This window comes from Lemur catta, chromosome 6 (assembly GCF_020740605.2).
Source record: "Lemur catta isolate mLemCat1 chromosome 6, mLemCat1.pri, whole genome shotgun sequence".
NCBI lineage: Eukaryota > Metazoa > Chordata > Mammalia > Primates > Lemuridae > Lemur > Lemur catta.
Window position 1 is genome coordinate 76,629,084 of NC_059133.1, and position 20,900 is coordinate 76,649,983.

General features: G+C 39.7%; 1 protein-coding gene across 1 annotated transcript in view; it reads left to right on the forward strand.

The window, feature by feature from the left end:
• The window catches only part of ITPR2 (inositol 1,4,5-trisphosphate receptor type 2), a 461,522-nt gene extending 457,184 nt beyond the window's left edge, over positions 1–4,338 (forward strand). Inside the window, exon 57 of the mRNA XM_045554169.1 lies at positions 231–4,338. Coding sequence (XP_045410125.1) covers positions 231–317 — 87 coding nt within the window. The 3' untranslated portion in view covers positions 318–4,338. The remainder of the gene's footprint in view (positions 1–230) is intronic.
• The last annotated feature ends 16,562 nt before the right edge of the window (positions 4,339–20,900 follow it).

A 20,900-nucleotide genomic window follows, 5' to 3' on the forward strand; every position in this document is an offset into this window, starting at 1 on the left:
TCTGTTTTAAAAGAACCATGGAGAGGAGTGTGTTCTTTTTCTCTGTTTATGGAAATTCACTTTTTTAAAAAAAAATTCTCTCTTTTTTTTTTTGATACATATATTCTATATGATGCTGGACAGTAGGTGCTTGGGAAATATCAACTGCGAACTGCTGTGGCCCCCAGCACTGCCAGCCCTGGGTAGGAGCGGGAGAATCAGCTGAACTGACTCTCTCTCTTTCCCCCCAGATGACAGAACAAAGGAAGAATAAGCAGAGACTGGGCTTCCTCGGATCAAACACACCCCATGTGAATCATCACATGCCACCGCACTGATACCATGGGGGAAGCCGTGACTAGCCTTTCATCAGTGTCCTGCCTGAGCCCTGAATACAGAGCAGAGAGGGAGGGGAGTGAACAGTGCCTATTGTTGAGAAGTTAAAAACAACCCCGTGCCAAGATGTGGAGTGGGTTAGCTCCAAGGACAATTTATAACTGTTTTCTGGTTGAGAAGACCCAACCTAAAGTGCAGCTACTGGAAAGCGGGCATCATGCTCTCAATGCAACGGGAGGGACTTTGCTCACAGGGCTGGAGAAGGCAGGGAGGAGCGGGGTGGAAGGGGACACGGGGCAGAGAGAACTGTCTTCTGTAAAATTGACAGGACTCAGTGTTGTCTTAGCTGCTGACTACAACCCCTGTCGTGGTTGGCTGGAATTTCTTTCTTTTAACTGTGGCTTATAGGTCCGTGATAGAGAAGGGCATCCTTTGGTGGCTAAGTTTTCCTAAGGAAAATAACTGAAAAGATTAAAAAAAGAGTTGAAAAGAAAAACGTTAATGCTTCCAAACCGTAGCTGTCACAGGGCAATTTTCTTATTTATAACATGAAACACAAAGGATTTACAGCTCTAGGAACTTAGTGCTTTGGAGCTTATGCCTCTCACGCTGACAACATAACTGGAACGTGACTGCTTTCTCTGGGATTCGGATGGGCTCTGACAACGTGGAGCACAAAAGGACATTTTCATATAACGTGTTAAAAACGTGTTTTAAGTCATGAATAGGCTAAGATTTTAAAAGATTTGGAGAATAAAAAGCCAACAGTAAGTCCCAGGAAAGACTTTTTTGTGAACTTATGTATCCTATTAAAATACATTGAGATTTATACATGAAAATGCTTAAAGGTGACAGGAAATACTGAGAAACTTATGATGGTGGCATTGTCTTTTATAAACATGGAGCAAAAACTAATTGATTTATGTATGCTGTGCTTAAAGAACTGCTTAGGGAACCAAGTGTTTTTATTTATCCTATTCCTGCAGTTAGGGGAAAAAAAATCCAAGAAATGTATTGAACACTCAAGAAAATACAGCATTTCAATTGCATATTTAAAACTGTACCTGTAAGGGCTTTTCAAAATGTAAAAAGACAGTAACTTCTTACCCAAATTGTTTTTATGTTAAATCATGCACTCAGAATTTGTCAAGGGAGAAAATAACCTGGCATGGTCGGATTATTCTTAGAGGCTACACATTTGGAGTAGTACAGCAAAGTACGGATTACGAAAGTGTCAGAAGGGCTGTGTGACAAGGGAGGAAAGACACATGACACGAGACTCTGGGAGATGTTTTGCAAGTTGACCTTCTGGACTTTGGCCGCCAGAAACAAAAGATTGCCTCCAGAGTCTTCAAACTCTCCAGTTACTACCAACAAGGTTTAAGGTCCAGACAGGGTTTGCTATGACAATTTTTAAGGCTTTTGTATTGTTCTAATATAGCTTAAGCTATTGGTTCCTTAAAATCTCAAATCATGATCTGTGTAGAATATATTAATAAAGAGTTCATGTTAGCCCACTTGAATGTTTACCCACTGTTCAGAACATTTGCAAAAAAGAACCTGAACCAGTCCTTCTACCACACACTATTAAAATGCAGACTGGAAACAAAGCTGTTTGAACCTGCAGCAATGAATTTTTTAACTGGATCTACTGGTACCCCACCACATCACCTCAAAGTAAGAATTCCTCACTCTTGACATGATAGTATTTTTCCCGACCAGTAGCTGAAGGACCCTGACATCCCTGATCCAAAGATACTAAGAAGTTGTGATATATTTACATCAGCACAGAACTTTGAACCTAGTAGTCAATAAATACATGAGAAATTCAGCTGTCATTCAATTACCCTTAATTCTTTATGAAAACTTTATATCACTATTTGTTTTTTTTTTAATGGCTTCACGAAAATCAAAGTAGATGAAAGCAGCCATTTTAAAAATCCAAGATCATGATTGCTATTGACAATATTAGGTGAAAAGTATACTTTAAAATATTTCAATCAGACAGAGTTTTATAGACGGGAGAGAATGGAAAGGTGGTCAATAGTGAGCATATTCCAATATAGAAACCTATCTCTATTTCAGCAAAACATAAAATACTTCTGATGTCTAAACTAAAGGTCAAGAGAATAAATTAATTTGTACAGGTGTGAGCAACTTGTCTTTCAGATGATGAATTATCTAGTCTTTTCTGACACCATGAGAGTTTCATTTTCTAGAGAATAAGCCATTGACTATGTAACTGCTATCTAGAAATGACCTAACGTCCCCAACCATCGTGCAGTGGCAGCTCACTGTTTCACAGCATATTTTCTCCTGTGGGAAGTATTCAAAAGAGATTACAACGAACAAGAGTCTTACTCCATCAAAATTTAAATATTTTTCAGTTGTGTTTTTAAATGCCTCTTTCTTTCCTGCCTAAATGCTTAGAGATTATAAGGCGAAACAAAACAAGAAAAAACACAAGCAGACAAAAAAGGCACTTTCCAGGGCATTAAATTCATGACGGAGAGGATAATGGGAAATTTGACATTTGATATAAATTTATATTTGTCGTGTACACGTTTGTTAATGCAACTGGAATATTTGATCTAGGTAAGTATCAGTTAACATCCGTATATTTATATAGGGATATTAAATACAATCATCTTTGACTTTGATGTTAAGGGAGATTTTTAAAAAATATTTAATTATTAAAATCCATATTGGTTTAAAAGTATCAGTTTCTGCTGAATAAAATTTTTAGTTTCAAAAGGGCTTTGTTCCCCTCTGTGCTCCATTCTGAGGCTCAAGAGTTTAATGCAAGTGTCTTTTCTGAGTTAAAATAACATTTTTAGATGAGAAAATGCTTATATCATACAGAACTATAATATTAATAAATACATTGTAGACATGCAAAGACTTATGTTTTCTACCCCTTAAAAAGTTAACTTAGAAAAGCACTTATTTTCTTGCATAGTGACATTTTTCTGTTGGAGAAGAGTATGCCGTTTCTAGTAGCTTGTTGGTAATGTCAGGGAGATATTTCACTCAAGTCAAAACTAATTGTGTGCTTATCCCATATTCTCAGCTCACAACTCAATGTTTCGGCTGCTCTCTTTCTTTGATAGCTGTTTTATTACCCAAAATACTGCAATATGGCCCACCCTCAGCCCCCAGCCCCAGGACGGACAATGAGTGGGGAGGCTGGGGAGGTGGCAAGGGAAGGTGGGGACGGGGACTTCTGCTCCCCAGCCCACTGTCACGTTAGCTACTGGGAAGAAAGGGCTTATTCTCCAGGGACCCAGTAGATTGGACATAAGCAAGTCAATATTGCACAGGCATCATAACATAACAGATCACAGACTCAAGAGATAGCCCTTAACCATGCAAAGAACAGTGCTTCGTGGAAGAGCAACTGCTCTAGGATGGTGTATTCCCTACAGCTGTTCTGAAAGCTATACGGAATAACAAGTCAGCATATTCAGACCCACAGACCCATCCCAATGTGCTGTGATATGTGACATGCACAACAAAGGAGGCAGACATCTTAAACACAAACGCAGATGCTACAGGAGCTAGGCAGGTAACTAAAAAGCAAGGAATTGTGAGGTGTGCACCATAGGTAGGCAGCGGGGAGGCCATGGTAAGCTCTCTATTTTCAGATTTTGACGACTAATTCCAGGTTTTAGAAAACACCTGAGGCCAGTTGAGGGATGCTCTTTCTAAAATAATTATTGAGAAAGCTATCCCATTTAGCAGAAGAAAATACACAATATGAAAACCAGAGATCTAAAATGCATGTGGAAATTGAGAAATCTGAAAAGTCCAGGTACCCATCTCTGAACTGGAATGTGTCCACAGACCTGACGAATTTATGAAATTATCACGCCAGTACTTCTCATATCACCAAGTGAGACGTATTTTCTCCTGCAAAAGATTACTCTATTTGCCTCAAAAAGAATGATTTTAATGTAACATGTCAAGGGCAGATAATTTATGTTAATATTAATAATATTAATAAAACTGGATTTGTAAAACTTTTTTGTGTGTGACACTTGACGTGCTTTTTTCATTTCTTGCTGTGTTTCTAAGTAATATCTCCCTTGGTGTAAAGAGGTATTATTATTGCTATTTCACATAGGAAGATGTGAGGTACTGAAAACTGGGTGACTTGAACCACACCGATGAGCTAATCCAGATGGACCAATGTGCCCAGGGCTTATTGGGAGTTGGCCAAATCCCCAACTTACCAACACCTACCAGTATACGTACTCTGTGTCTGGTGCCCAGCGTGAGCTCAGTGGGCACAGGCCATGTGGTCGTCTAGGATTTTCTGGTTCTTAACACCTACTGCTTCAAATGATAGTTCCCTTAAGAAGATAACTAAGCATGCAATAGCTGAAATCAACCTGGGTGGCACGAGTCACATGCAATCTATAAATAGAATTCTTTGCTCATGTGAGTATTTCCCAGTGTGCCACAGTTCCTTGAAGTAGTGTGGCAACAATTGTTTTGTTTTGCTGGGAATGAGAACAAAAGTTGGGGGAGGGGACCTGGGACGGGGAGTTCCTCTTCCAGCGAGAGTAAGTGGCACGAAGGGCAGCAGTGTGCATGCGGAGCGCCGTGCCATGGAAGTCCGCCAGCCACCCTGTCCCGGCCTGGCCAACAGGGTGCTTTGAGGAAGTCTTAGGAAGACCTGTCTTCAGAGAACAACCCCAGCCCAGAAGTCTGTGTACCTCAGCCTCGCCTGTGTCCCTCCCCCACAGCAGAGGTGCTGGCAGCTTGCATCGAGTCACGTGGCAAGCAAACACAGCAAATTTTCTGCAGGTAGAAAATGTATAGAAACATGTTACTAAACTCAGCGTGGCTCAGTTTAACAGAAAGTTCTGGTTCTTACTATTTTAATATGGATTTCCCCCCAGATTAGCCTGTTCCCTTTTTACTCTGGTCCTTGGGACAGAATCTGCTCCAGGTGGAGCTGCCCTGCTCACAGCTGTGGGTGGGGAGGCAGGTGCGGATTTCCTCTGCACCCTGCTGAGCACAGCCCTCCCAAGCTCGCAACCCCACATCTATTTCACTGCTTCTGAGGCCTCTCCCTGCTCTAACAACTGTGCCTTCTGTTTTGTTGTTTTTGTAATTATCTTCATTTTGGACAATTGTGTCCTCCACTTTGTATACCATAACCTGTTCCCTTCTCTCTTTCAACGTGGGTCAGAAGCGCCCCTATGATCCTGGTCATCTCAGCAGTGTACTCAAATAAAAATGTGACCACAATACCTTAAAATTAGGCCCTATTTTGTTAAAAAAAAATTAATGTTATTTCATGATTTTCAATTAGGGTTTATCAGGAAGCAAAATCACTATCAGTAACATGGACTGAAAATTTTATTTTAGTGATTATACTTCATATAGGTATGATGAAAAATCGGTGAAGAACTCAATGAAGGTGCTGCTCCTGCATCTGGCAGTGGGTCTGAAGTAACTGTTAGTCAGAGGAGCTGGCAGTCAGGAAAAAAAAAATGGGGTGTGGAGTAGGAGAGAGCAAGGACAAGCTGGAACCCATGAAGACAAACTGAAATCTGCACCCAGCCCTCACCACCTCCAAACTCCATAGTGCACTTTAGTAAAAAAGAAGCTGACACCCTTCACCATGGAAATACAGGAGCATCTGACCCGGGACTCCGAGAAGATGCAGGAGGAGATCGGATGTGAGCTGGAGGATTGTGGGCTGACTACTGCCCCAGACCAACAAGATAAGCCAGGAGATCAGGGGCAGCCACCTGTCATCTGCTCCTTTTAACCTCAGTGGCTACTGTTTCTCTTCCAAATCTCATGATCTGGTCAAATCTAACATGTAACCCTATGAGTAAGGGAATTCTAGGAAATTCTGTAGTTCTAGCTTAGCTAATCTGACATAGTGCAAAACCACTCCACTGGAGTAGACCTGAATGCTCACCCGTGGTGAAGCTCCTTCTCATAGGGGGCACACAGAAACCACAGTGCCCTGAACCCATTGCAATTGAGTGGAAACACACGGCTAGTTCTGACTGATGGATTGTGAATACAACTGACAATCTGAGGCAATAAAGAGCCCCTATGCAACCTCCAGTTCTTTCCCTGCCACGTCAGTCCCAGAGGCCAAGATGGAACCAGCCTAAATCCCAGAGTCGCCTCTTTGAAGAGAGCTACCTGGAGAGCCTTGAGACCTACAACAGAGTTGATATGAGTGAGAAATAAACTCTCCTATGTTATGCCATTGACATTTAAGGGTTTACTTTTTTCTTTCTGGTGGTTGTTAAATAAATGATATTGAGATGTATGTGATAATTTCTTACTGTAGCATAACCCAGCCTACCTAATATATTAGGCACAGAAAAATTGACCAAAATATACAACTTCTGGGCTTTATCCAAGAAAAATATAAAATAAGAAGAAAACCTATACAGTTGTATTTTGTTATTCATGGGGAATTGGTTCCAGAACCCCACCCCAAAGGATATCAAAATCCATGGATGGTCAAGTCCCTTAAACAAGATGATACAACATAGTATTTGCATATGACCTACGCATGCCCTTCCATGTGCTTTAAATCATCTCTAGGTTCCATATAATACCTAATACAATGCAAATACTATATAAATAGTTATTATACTCTTTTGTTTATGGAATAATAACAAGAAAAAAGTCTGTACCTGGTAACCATCCATTTTTTTCCCCAAAGATTTTGAATCCGGAGTTGGTTGAATCCATGGATGCAGGACCCACAGATACGGAGAGCCAAATATATACATAAAATAGTCATCATATCATTGTTCATAATTCAAAAATTGAACACAGTCCAAATGTCCAGCAATTTGGGTGTGTTTAACAATTTATAAGTTAGACATAGAATGGAATAATATTATGAATATATGAGAAGTATATATGATAAACTGAGGCAATTTTGAAAACAGGCAGGATAAATTTTTTAATGGCTACAAAATTGTATATACACCATTATCTTAACGATATAAAAGCATGTATCTCAAAAAAACTTAAGCAGAATACACTACAATGATGTCCATGGTAAAATAGCTATAGGATATACATTATTTTCCTTTTTCTTTATTTTCTAAACTTTTTGTAGTTTTCAAAATTGCTTTTGTAGTTTAATAATAACATTTTTAAAAGAAATGAACATTGTAATGACTAAAATTCAGCAGTGTTTACTAAGAACATATTTGGAAAAACTTGTTCTTACATTATATTTACATTTTTATAGGATCACTAGAATTGTAGACTAAGTGAATACCACAGCCACAGTTTATATTGATTTCAACAAGGCATTTAAGAAAAGTTTCCATGATATTCCTGTTGACAAGATAGAGAAATCTGTCCTGGATCAGAGTGGAGATCTACAAATTTACATGCAAGTGAACAATTTCACTTAATGTGAGACTAGAGTAAAATATCCTTGGCCTGTTGTTAGATCTCTGTCCTTGGCTTTCGCAACCAATGTTTATTTCAATGTCTGGAATAAAGAAATAGACAGCAAAATTATAAAATGTGGAGCCGACATAAAGTTGGGAAGTGGAGTTAACATGATTGATGACAGAGTAACGATAATATCAGAAAACTGGAACGAGGAACAAAGCTGTTCTGATGGACTTTGAGAAATGCAAAGTTTAGCTCCAAAAAGTTCAGTTGCCTAAATACAGGATAGAGCAGACAGTCAACCACATGAAAATCAAACAAACCTTGAGATGTGAATAACTTCCACCTCCATCCCTATATATTTATTTATTTCAACAAATATTTATTTAGTACCTTTGAAATTTAAGGAATTTTGAAGAAGTGCAGGCAATATATGATGATGGTTTTATCTTAAAGAATAGGCTCTAGGATGGAAAGGCAGGTAGGTTACAAGAAGTATTCAAGAAGGAGCATTTACAGCACTTGGTGCTCAATTTGGTGAGGACTAAGATGGAGGGAGCCATCCAGAATGAGGCCTGGGCTTTGGTTTGCTGAATGGGAAAACTGAGACAGGCAACACTGGAGGAGGAGGCAGCTGTAGAGAGGAGTAAAAGATGAGTTTATTCTTGGATATTATGAGGTTTAGTTGTTTTAGAGACATCCAGAAAGAAATAGTTTTTTGACCGTTGGATATATAGATGTAGATCTGAGAAAAGACAGGGCTAGAAATAAAAGATTTAAGGGACAGTGCTCCAAAGAAATCTAGTAAGAAAATATTAAGAAAGACAAACCAGAGAGCTAATGAGAGAACAAAGAGAAACGATGTTTCAGATGTCAAGATAGGAGTTTTGAAAAGGTGCAGAACTTCCTGTCAAATGTTCTAGTAGACCAGAGGTCCCCAAACCCCTGGCCAGGGACCAAGACCGGGAAGGGCCTGTTAGGAACCCAGATACTCATCACTGCCTGAGCTCTGTCCCCTCCCACCCCTATCCCGTGGAAAAATTATCTTCCGTGAAACCAGTCCCTGGTGACAAAAAGGTTGGGGAATGCTGTTAGACTATCAGAGCCTGATGAATCTCTTCCTAATTTTTTAGTCACAAACTTATAAAACCTAGAGGGTAAACCATGCCTAATAATATCACATAAAAACAAAATATCATAATCATACCCAAACATAATAACTTAATATCATTGCTAAAGCTAAGAAAGGTCTATTAAGGAACTTTTCTAAACTTTTCTTGGCTGACACACTAGACATTCCATTCCCAGAATTAGTTCATGAACAGCTGAAAGAAACCAGGCGAAAACTTTGACTCACCCCAACAATTTGTCCTAATTTCAAGACGTGGGCCACACTCATCTGGACAATAGGTGGCCAGCCCTATGTTCTGTGTCCCTCAGTTCCAGTGTCAATTCACTCCCATCAGATCTTCTACCTCTAGAGAGAAACTCCCTGTAAAGGACACTACAGGAAGTAGAATGGGTGGGAGAGAAGCAAGGTGCATTTTGCCATGTTTTATGAGCCTGGAAAGGAAGATTTCTGGTAATAATACTTACTAGGCATTGCAGGTCTCCATATACATTGAATGCAAAATAACACACTGCATCTGACTCTAATAGAATCTAGAATCAGTGTGGAAGGATGCACTTTTGCTCTATAGGAATTGCTTATTGGGCACTGTAATTTGGGCTGCGAGCCATGCATATCAACCTGCCTCAAGCAAAGGAGAAGAGCAAAGAGGAAGTGGGGAAAATGATCTACCAAAAAGAGCTCCATACGCTCCTTCCTCCAGTGCTGCTGATTGAGGGCAACAGGAAAGGTGGCACAGGATGGCCGCACTGTCACAAGAGATGCCCTAAAGGACCAGGTCCCAGCCAAACTTTCAAGCCAGCTTCGCGTGATAAGGATGCCATTGAATGTTGAACTAAAGGAGGAGGTGGCAGAAGAGCTTTCTCTGCATCTGAACATTTTAATACCCCTCTAAGTTTCACTACAGGGAAAACTACCAATAGTGTGAGCTCAGGAGATTTTAAGTGAGACGGCTCCATTCAAACGTGCCTCTAATGGGCTCCAATTTTCTGGCTTCGAGATACACAGCACATGGCAATCTGCCTGTGTCGCTCAACAGTTTAACATTGTTCTCTTCGTTTGACGCATACATTGTAGTGTGTCCCTTCTCTTGGTTTAAAATAATACAGCAGCACTGCGTGTGGACACGCACACAGATAAACACAAGTATTGATAATAAATGCCTTACATCATGAAGTGTTAAGACTGATTTTGTTTGCACCCTGCACAGTCTTATGGCTCTTTAAACACCTCGGGCTGGTGCAGGGAATAAGCCGTGTGATGCTCTGTGCTGGGAAGGCCGAGCCCCTCTCTGACTGGCCAGGCTCCACTGTCTCCTGTCTGATCTGAACTGTCCGTTATCCATTAGTCACTTTTTAAAATTAAAAGCAACAGTGCTGGATATGAAGAATGGCAGATGAAGTGGACAACTGACTTCAGAATATACCCTGTAAAAAAAAGCACTGTTGGGAGGTGAACAGTGACCATAATATTCTGTCATTTTCCCATTAGCTCATTGGCTAATGGCCGATGATGTACCCCTACGTGAGTAATGCACTGAGTGCTGACTTTGTGCTTGATTCTATACCCTAGGTCATGAGTGGCAGGCGGGGGATGAATCAAAATAAAGACATGATATGTCTTGACAGCTACTGAAAGGTACAGATACGTGGACAATGATGAAGCAAGTGGTGAGATAAGACAGGGAGATTACAGAGCCCAGAGGAAGGAGCTTGGAGGAGAGGGGAGAGAAGTTCACAGAAGGAAGATTCACATTTGGGAAAAACTGGTAGCAGTGAACATCTGTGTGTACATTCAGGGTTGGCTCTTCTTCTAAGTACTGCCATGTCTTAACTCATTTAATCCTCACACAACCCCACGAAGTAAATATATAATTATCTTTGCTTTAAAGATGAAGAAACCGAGGCACAGGCAGTTTAAGCAATTTGCCAAAAGTCCCACCGTGGGTAAGTGGGGATTGGAACGGAGGCATTCTGATTCTAGAATGCACACTCTTATCCCACATTCTGTGCACTGACAGACAAATAGAAGATACGGGATGAATGATGTTCCAAGAGGAATGGGACTGTATCTGCTATGGCTGAATGTGTGTGTCCCCACACAAATTTGTATGTTGAAATCCTAATGCCCAGTGGGATGGAATGAGGAGGTGGGGCCTTTGGGAGGTGATTAGGTGGAATCTTCGGGAGTAGAATGAATTTATAAAAGAGACCCCAGAGAGCTCTCCACTCTCTTTCTGTCACACGAGGCTACAGTAAGTTGTGAGTCTACAACCCAGATGAGGACTCTCACCAGGAATTGTGTCAGGGTGGCACCTTGATCTTGGATGAAGAACTGCCAGAAGTAAATTTCTATTGTTTAAGCCACGATTCTCTGGTATTCTGTGATAGCAGCCCAAGCTAAGACTACAGCGGTGTTGTTCACTATGTAAGGTAGGGTAGAAGCAGAAGGAAAGCTAGGCAGCTCTTAGGACACAGACATCAGGATAAACGCCTGACAGAAGGGAGGTAATGAAGACAAGCTCTGCCTCTTCCTACTTTTATGATCAAACATCCATCAGGTTCAGACGCTATTCTGGGCACTGAGCTAGGCACCGGAGATACGAAGACAAATGAAACAACCACTGTTCTTCAGGGGCTCACATTTCAAGGATTAGAAAAGCCAAAAATTTTAAGACAATGAGGTAAATACTACAATCGAAGAATAGAAGGTGCCGTGGGAGCTCAAAAGAAGTGTTGTGTCCAAAGTGTTGAGAGGGATTGCCCAGGGGAGGTGACATCTGAGCAATTGAATGGGAATTCAGAAGTAGCCAGGGGAAGGATTCAGGAAGGGGAACACTGAAGTCTCAGGAAGAGTGAAAGCAGAGAGTCAGAAGACAGCAAAAACATTCATGGAATGGCCAAGTTCAAACATGGCTGACGTGTCATGGAGAAGTAGCTGAGAAATTGTTCTAGATTATTATCCTGAGGAGTAATGGGCGGAGCCAGTAGGGCACGATCATACTGAGTTTTAGGGACATAACTGGAGGCAGAGTGACGTCTGGAGTGGAGAGGAAGAAGCAATAGGCAGCAAGGTCAGCTCAAATGAAAGTTGTCACAAAGGCACACCCAAGAGAACAGAAAGCCTGCCCCAGAGCCATAGTGGGCTGATGAATAAATGTGAACAGACCTGAGAGACACAAATGACATATAGGTCCAGGATTTTAGACCAATAATAGGTCAAGGAGGGAGAGTTTTTGAGAATTACCTGAAGGTTCTAATTTGGGAGAGAGGGTAGATGTCCATCAGCAGGGAGAGAAAATTTTTAAGAGTGGGTATGTTTGTGACCTGTAGAACTTGAGGAATCTGCAAGTCTGGCAGATGAATATTATTGTAGACTTTGTAATTGCCGAGGCAAAAATAACATCATCATTGTGATGTCCTGACACCTTAATTTGAATGCCAGATAGTTGTACTGCAAAGACATTAGCAATGGATAGTAGATATCAGGCAATTGGATCCATTTTCTGAACAGTATAGATGGAGAAGCAACAGTTGCAGTGTATTTTGAGTTGGGTTAAGAAGAGACAAAATGTGTATTGAGTTTTATAGCGCTTTGACATATGTTGCTACTTTTAATCCTGCCAGCAACCTAAAAGGCAGGTCATCTTTAATATCCTTCTGTTTTTACAAATGAGGAAATCTGAGTCTAAATGAGTTGTCCTGGTTACCACGTAGTTAATTAGTAGCAGGGCTAGGACATGACCACCTCCTTCTACCTTTGCCCGTAGAGATCATTCTCATGACACTGCACAGCCCCTGAGGTCAGAGCTGTGATCTCGTGATCCAAATGCCTTGCACAACGCCCAGGATATAATAGCGCTGAATCACTGCTTGTGGAATGAATAAATGGACGTCACACATCTACCATTCCAGAAGTGTCCACGTTGTTAAATAACTATATTCCTGGGTAAATATTTTCATGGAAATGAAAAACTAAAGACACTAGCCAGGCAGGTGCTACTTTATGTGAAATAGCTTAGGAGAGTGAGTAGATTCCATTAGTAAAAATAACAAGCATGGAGAATTAATGTTTTAAAAAGGAATATATAAAAGGAGATATTTCCATGTAATATAATTAATTTCCCAAACTGCTGACAGAAAGGCCGTTTCCTGGATCCCACCTGAACAAGCATTTTCGCTGCTTACTTTCCAAGGGTGTGTCTATACACCAACACTCACCACCTTCTCTGTCTGTCTCTCGTCTCTCTCTATTTTATTGCATGACATTTTCATTGAGCCATTGAAATTGGATGTGTCAGACACATTAAAGGCAATGGCAGTTGTGGCAAGTTAGTTGATATATTTTAAAATAAACCAAGAGGGCCATGTAGATGTCAGGGGAATAAATTGCTCTGTTTAGCAACAAGTGATTTATTTAACTGCCATAGACAGGGGCCAGGGGAATGCCAAGCTGCATACATTTTGGTTGGGAAAAGCTGATCTATTTTCTCAGAAATCTCTCATGTGGGATTAAAATAAGAGGAGGAGAAGTTTATGGGAAGATTAATTAAATTCTTGATTTGGGAATGACCCTATGGAATGAATTTTATTTCCCTTATGCTGCAAAATTGACCTTAGAGTGTTTCTGGAGGTGAGAGACATTCTGGAAACATCAGGTATTAGCAATGACCCTGACTCCATGGGCTGCACTCAAACTGCAGCCTCAGCATTTCTCCCTGGCTTGCTTCTGAGGGCAAAGCGTGCTGTTTCCAAGCCTGGGATGAGAGAAGGCAGAAGTCTGGGGTTTCACTCTTTCTTCCTCTCCCCATTCAACCTTGCTTAGTGACTGCTAGATACAGGGTAATCGATACATGCGAATTCATTGGAATCCACAGTTGCAGAAGTACAACGCGGCAGTCAAAACCCAGGCCCTGGAAAGAGAAGGCCCAGATTTGCAACCTGGTTCTGCCGCTTAATCACTGCCTGACCGTGAACCAGTTTCTCACCTTCCTTTTTCGTATTTTTCTCATCCCTAGATGAAGCTAGCAATACTACTTGCTGCAGACAGCTGATGTGAAGTTAAATTAGTTACTACGATCACAGAAGGGTACCATCTGCAATTGTCTCTTATCTGCTCCATTGGTAGTTCTCTCTCTGGGTATAGACCCTTTCCGTTGGCATACAAGCCTTGAGCCTACATCCTCCTTTTGTTGTGACCTTATTCCTTTTCTCTCATTTATGTCAAAATCCCTGGAAAGAATTGTATGTTTGCTCTTTGATCCACTCAGTCAGACTTTAATCTCTACCATTCAAATGAAACTGTTCATTAAAATCTCCCACAAGCCCCATCTTGCCTAACCTGAAGGTCGATTCTGATCTCTCAGGAAACTCAACCTTTCAGTGGCAGTTGACCCAGTTCTGATTCCCTCATTCTTAATCCACTATTCACTTTCTCGGTTTCCTTTGCAGGCACCGCCTTACTGTAGCGCCCCAGGGTCCAGTCTCAGGAACTCATCTCTCCTTTTTCTACGCTCCCAAGATGATTTCATCCAGTCTCATGCTAGCTATAGATAGAAATTTAGATACCTGGCCGTGACTCCCAAATCAATACCTCCAGCTCCAACTCTTCCCCTGGAATCCCCTGGACTCCACCGTGTTTTTCATATCTCCACTTAGAAGAATGACAGGCCTCCCAATAGTCAGCCCTCATCATCCACAAATTCCACATTTGCAGATTTTCAATCACTAAAGTTTATTTGTGATCCCCAAATCAGTCCTCAGGTTGCTTTCAGAGTCATTTGCAGACGTGGACAGGGCAGTATAAAATTTGAGTCACCCTACGTGTTTGTTCCAGCTGAGATTAGACGGGGTGGTGTTCCATCTTCTTGCTGCAACTCTCGTAATGTAAATAAGCATCCTTTTCATGATCTATTTAGTGCTATATTTTTCACGTTTATGCTTTTTGTTGGTGATTTTGCTGTTTAAAATGGCATCCAACTATTGTGCTAAAGTGCTATCCAGTGTTCCTAAGTGCAAGAAGGCTGTGATGTGCCTTTTGGAAAAAACACTTGCTTGATAAGCTTCATTCAGGCATGAGTTGCAGTGCTATCGGGTGTGAGTTCAATATTAATGAATCAACAATATATATTATATACAGTGTCTTTAAATAGAAACACACATAAAACTATCGCTTTTTGCTGACAATATGATCTTATGTCTACAAAGCCCCAAAAACTCCACCAAGAGGATCCTGGAATTGATAAACAAATTCAGCAAAGTCTCAGTTTACAGAATCAGTGTACAAAAATCAATGTACAAAAATCCATAGCATTCCTATACAGCAATAACAGTCAAACTGAGAGTCAAATCAAAGACTCAATACCATTCACAATAGCTATAAAGAAAACAAAATACCTAGGAGGTGAACGATCTCTACAAAGAGAACTACGGAACACTGAGGAAAGAAATTGCAGATGACACAAACAAATGGGAAAACATATCCATTTGTCTTCCATGCTCATGGATCAGGAGTTCAACATTGTTAAAATGTCCATCCTACCCAAAGTGATTTACAGATTCAATGCAACCCCCATCAAAACACCAACATCATATTTCACAGATATACAAAAAATAAAGAAAAAAATGGAGATAGTATCACTCCTATTTCACACTGTGACTGACCTGTAGCAGTGTTAAAATATACTTCAAACTGCCTTACCTGCCCCTCTGGCATGCTCCTGGGCCATCCTCAGCAAGTCTGTTCAGGGAAGGCGGGAGTAACTATCGACTTATGCAAGGCAATGACACATCACACCCCAAAGCACACATCAGGAATGCTGAGATCTACCGCCCCTGCCCCTCAGTTTTAATAAGGGGAATTAAGACTGACCATGTTGTTTTAGAAAATATGATCTTGAAAGCTCTATAGATGTGCTGATTTGCTTTAAATTGCCTTATAAAGTACCCACTTCCTTCCCATTATAGATTATGGAGTAGACAACTTTCTTCTTAAAGGAAGACATACCATTTTTAAACTTTTCTTCCCATGCAGGATGCACCACAGCAAGATCACCATCCAGCCAACTGTGTTATTGTAACTCAGGACATTCATGTAGGTTTAATGCTTGAAAAGTGAACTGCATGATTCCCAGATGTTAGGGCCCCTTACCAAGAATGTTTGCTTAACGTTGGAAGAAAAGTTTCCCTGGGAACATACTTCCTGGTGAACAGGATCAGGCGCTGCTTAATAGATATTGAGTAGATGCAAAGTAAATCATGGGCTGACATAGGGGAATTGGCTGAGTTTAGGCAAACTCACTCTTCAGCCTTGGCTAGCAACCCAGAATTTTAGAGTCAAGGCTGGAAGCCACAGGCATGGAAGATCTAAGAAACCACCCACAAAATCATCCTTCCTCCAGGCTCAGCCTCCTCAAACAAAAATCCCACTCTGTTCCCAGGCCTGAGAGCCTCCAGGGTAGGAATTGCTCAAGCCTTGGTTCACAGATGTGTTACTGCATTCATTTGCTCCATAGGTATGCATTCAGGCTGGCCCCATATAAGATAGACGGTCCAAGTTAAAAGACTCAGGGAATTTAAATATTGATTTTCACATTATCATCGTGAAAACATTGGAACATACAAGCAAGCACCATCAATTTTAAAAAGGACTCAAAATCCCCAAACACAGAGATTAAACATTGGTTAACAATCTACTGTATCTCCTTCTGGCTTTTTGTCTATATGTGTAGGAGTGTATATATATAGATTCTAGATTTTTTTTTTATTTCAAAATATTACAGGGGTACAAATGTTTTTGGTTACATGTATTGATTTTGTTATGCTTGAGTCAGGATTATAAGTGGGCCCATCACACAGATAGTGTTCATTATACCCTTTAGGTAAGTTATTGCCCATCCCCTCCACCTCCCTCCCCGCTGCTTGATTTCCACTGAGTTTTACTTCCCTCTGTGCACATGTGTGCTCATTGGCTAATTCCAATTTAATAGTGAGTACATGTGGTATTTGTTTTTCCATTATTTAGATGCTTCACTTAGGGTAATGGTCTCCAGTTCCATCCAAATTGTTGCAAAAGGCTTTAATTCATCCTTATTCATGGCTGAGTAGTATTCTATAGTATACATATGCCATATTTTGTTAATCCACTCATGAATCGATGGGCACTTGGGTTGATTTCTCATCTATGCAATTGTGAATTGGACTGCAATAAACATTTGAGTGCAGGTATTTTTTGATAAAATGACTTCTTTTCCTCTGTGTAAATACCCAGTAGTGGGATTGCTGGATTGAATGGTAGGTCTACTTTTAGTTCCTTGAGGAATCTCCATACTGTTTTCCATAGAGGTTGTGCTAATTTGCAGTGTAAAACCATTCCTCTCTCTCTGCCAGCATCTATTGTTGTTGGACTTTTTAATAAAAGCCATTTTAACTGGGGTAAGGTGATATCTCATTGTGGTTTTAATTTGTATTTCCTTGATAATAATGAGTGATGTTGAGCATTTTTTCATATGTTTGTTAGCCATTTGTCTATCTTCTTTAGAAAAGCTTCTGTTCATGTCTTTTGTCCACTTTATAATGGGGCTGTTTGTTTTTTTCCTTGCTGGTTTGCTTGAGTTCTTTTTATATTCTGGTTATTAGCCCTTTATCCAATGTATAGCTTGTGATTATTTTCTCCCTTTCTGTAGGTTGTTTATTTGCTCTGTTGATTATTTCCTTAGCTGTGCAGAAGCTTTTCAATTTAATCAAGTCCCATTCATTTATTTTTGTGTTGGTGTGATTGCCACTGGGGTCATCTTCATAAATTCTTTGTCTAGGACATTATCTAGGAGAGTTTTTCCAACATTTTCTTCTAGAATTCTTATGGTTTCATGCCTTACATTTAAGTCTTTTACCCATATTAATTGATTTTTCTGAGTGGTGAGAGATATGGATCCTGTTTCATTCTTCTGTATGTGGCTATCCAATTTTCTCAGCACCCATTATTGAATAGGGCTTCCTTTCCCCAGTGTACATTGTTGTCTGCTTTGTCAAAGATAAGGTGGCTATATTTGGGTGGTTTTATATCTGGATCTCTATTCTGCTCCATTGGTCTATGTCTCTGTTTTTGTGCCAATACCATGCTGTTTTGGTTACTATAGACTTGCAGTATAGTTTGAAGTCTGGTAATGTGATGCCTTTAGATTTGTTCTTTTTGCTTGAGATTGCTTTGGCTAGTCAGGCTCTTTTCGAGTTCCAAATGAAGCATAGAATTATTTTTTTCTATATTTGTGAAATATGACATTGGTATTTTGATGGGGATTACATTGAATCTGTAAATCACTTTGGGTAGGATGTACACTTAAACAATGATGATTAGAATGATCCATGAGCATGACATGCTTTTCCCATTTGTTTGTGTCATCTGCAATTTCTTTCCTCAGTGTTTCGTAGTTCTTGTTGTAGACATCTTTCATCTCCTTGGTTACATATATTCCTAGGTATTTTATTTTCTTTGAGGCTATTTTGAATGGTATTGAGTCTTTGATTTGACTCTCAGTTTGACTTTTATTGGTATATAGGAATGCTACTGATTTATGTACACTGATTTTGTAAACTGAGAGTTTGCTGAATTTATTTCTCAGTTCCAGGAGTCTCTTGGTGGAGTCTTTGGGGTTTTCTAGATATAAGATCATATTATCAGCAAAAAGTGACACTTTGACTTCCTGTTTTCCAATATGGATATCCTTTATTTCTTTCTCTTGCCTGATTTCTCTGGCTAGGACTTTCAGCACTATGTTAAATAGAAGTGGTGACAGTGGGCACCCGTGTCCTGTTCTAGTTCTTAGTGGGAATGCTTTCAATTTTTCCCCATTCAGTATGATGTGGGCTGTGGGTCTGTCATATATGGCTTTTATAAACATGATATATGTTCCTCTATGTCTAGTTTATTGAGGGTTTTCAATCAAGAAAGGGTGCTGAATTTTGTCAAATGTTTTTTCTGCATCAGTTGAGATGATCATATATGGTCTTTTCTTCTGTTTATGTGGTGAATCACGTGTATTGATTTATGTACGTTGAACCATCCTTGCATCCCTGAGATGAAGCCCACTTGGTATGGTGGATTATTTTTTCTACATGCTGTTCAATTTGGTTTGGTAGTATATTATTGAGGATTTTTGCATCTATATTCATAAGGGATATTGATCTATAGTTTTCCCACATTCTTTTTGTGTTATGTCCTTTCCTGGCTTTGATATCAAACTCATATTGGCTTCATAGAATGAGTTGGTGAGGATTCCCTCCTTCTTGATGTAATGAAATAGTTTCTGCAGGATGGGTATCAGCTCTTCTTTGTAAGTCTGGTAAAATTTGGCTATGAATCCATCTGGTCTGGGGCTTTGTTGTTGTTAGAAGATTTTTTATTACTGCTTCAAGCTGACTGATCCTTATTGATCTGTTCAGAAGTTTTATTTCTTCCTGACAGAGTCTGGAGAGGCTGTGTGTTTCCAGGAATTTGTCCGTTTCCTCCACATTTTCAAGTTAATGTGTGCAGATATTTTCATAGTATTCACAGATGATATTTTGTGTTTCTGTGGTATCAGCCGTACTACTGCCTTTTTCATTCCTGATTGAGCTTATTGGGGTCCTTTCTCTTCTATTCCTGACTTTTAGACCTCTAGCAAGAGGTCTATAAATTTTGTTTATCTTTTCAAAGAACCAACTTTTTGGTTCATTGATCCTTTGTATTTTTTATTTTCCATTTCATTTAATTCTACTCTGATCTTAGTTATTTCTTTTCTTTTGCTGGCTTTGGGTTTTGTTTGCTCTTCCTTTTCTAGGTCCTTAAGACATATCATTTAGATTGTTAATTTGTGATATTTCTGTCTTTCTGATGTAGGCATTTAAGGCTATGAATTTTCCTTTTAGGACTGCTTTTGGTGAATTCCATAGATTTTGGTAGCTTGTGTCCCCTTTGTCATTCAGTTCAAGGAATCATTTGATTTCCATCTTCATTTCATTATTGGTATGAATGAATATCAATAATCATTCAGCATTTAGTTGTTTAATTTCCATGAGTTTGTATAGAATGTTTCTCTTGCAGTTTGATTTTTAGTTTTATTCCACTGTGGTCTGAGAAGATACATGGTATGATTTTTATTTTTTTGAATTTGCTGAGACATGTTTTGTGGCCTAAGATATGATCAATCTTAGAGAATGTTCCATGTGCTGATGGGAAGAAAATATATTCAGTGGTTTTTGGGTGAAATATTCTGTAAATGTCTGCTAAGCCCATTTGTTCTAGAGCCTTGTTTAAGTCCAATGTTTATTTATTTTATGCTTGGATGATCTGTCTAGTTCTATTGGTGGAGTGTTGAAGTCCCCAGCAATTATGATGCTGCTGTTTATCTGTTTGATTAGATCTGGTAGGGTTTGCCTTATAAGTCTGGGTGCTCCTGTGTTAGGTGTATAAATATTTAGGATTGTTATGTCTTCTTGTTGAATTGCTCTCTTTAGCATTATATAATGACCATCTTTTTCTTTACTATTGTTGACTTAAAGTCTATGTTATCTGATATGAGAATGACTACACCTGCTTTCTTGTTTTTCATTTGCATGGAATTTTTTTTTTTTTTTTTTGCATCCCTTGGCCTTGAGTCTATATGAGTCCTTGTGGTTTAGCTGTGTTTCCTGGAGACAGCAGATAATTGTGTCACTTTTTTTTTTATCCGTTCAGCCAACTTATGTCTCTTGATTGATAAAACTGATATGTGCAATGCTGTTGTGTTCATTCTGTTAGGTAGTACCTTATTGCTTTGTTTTACTTCTTGTGCTATTGTCTTATATGAACTCTTTTAAGTGGTTTTACTCTGGTGCATGTCTACTGTGCTGATCCATGTATCATGCAGTTCTGAGTATTTCCTACAGGGAAGGTCTTGTCTTGATAAATTTGCTGAGTGTTTGCTTGTCTGAAAAAGTCTTTATTTCTCCCTCATATATGAAACTTAGTTTTGCAGAATACAGAATTCTAGGCTGTCAGTTGTTCTGTTTAAGAAGACCAGGCCAGGCGTGGTAGCTCACGCCTG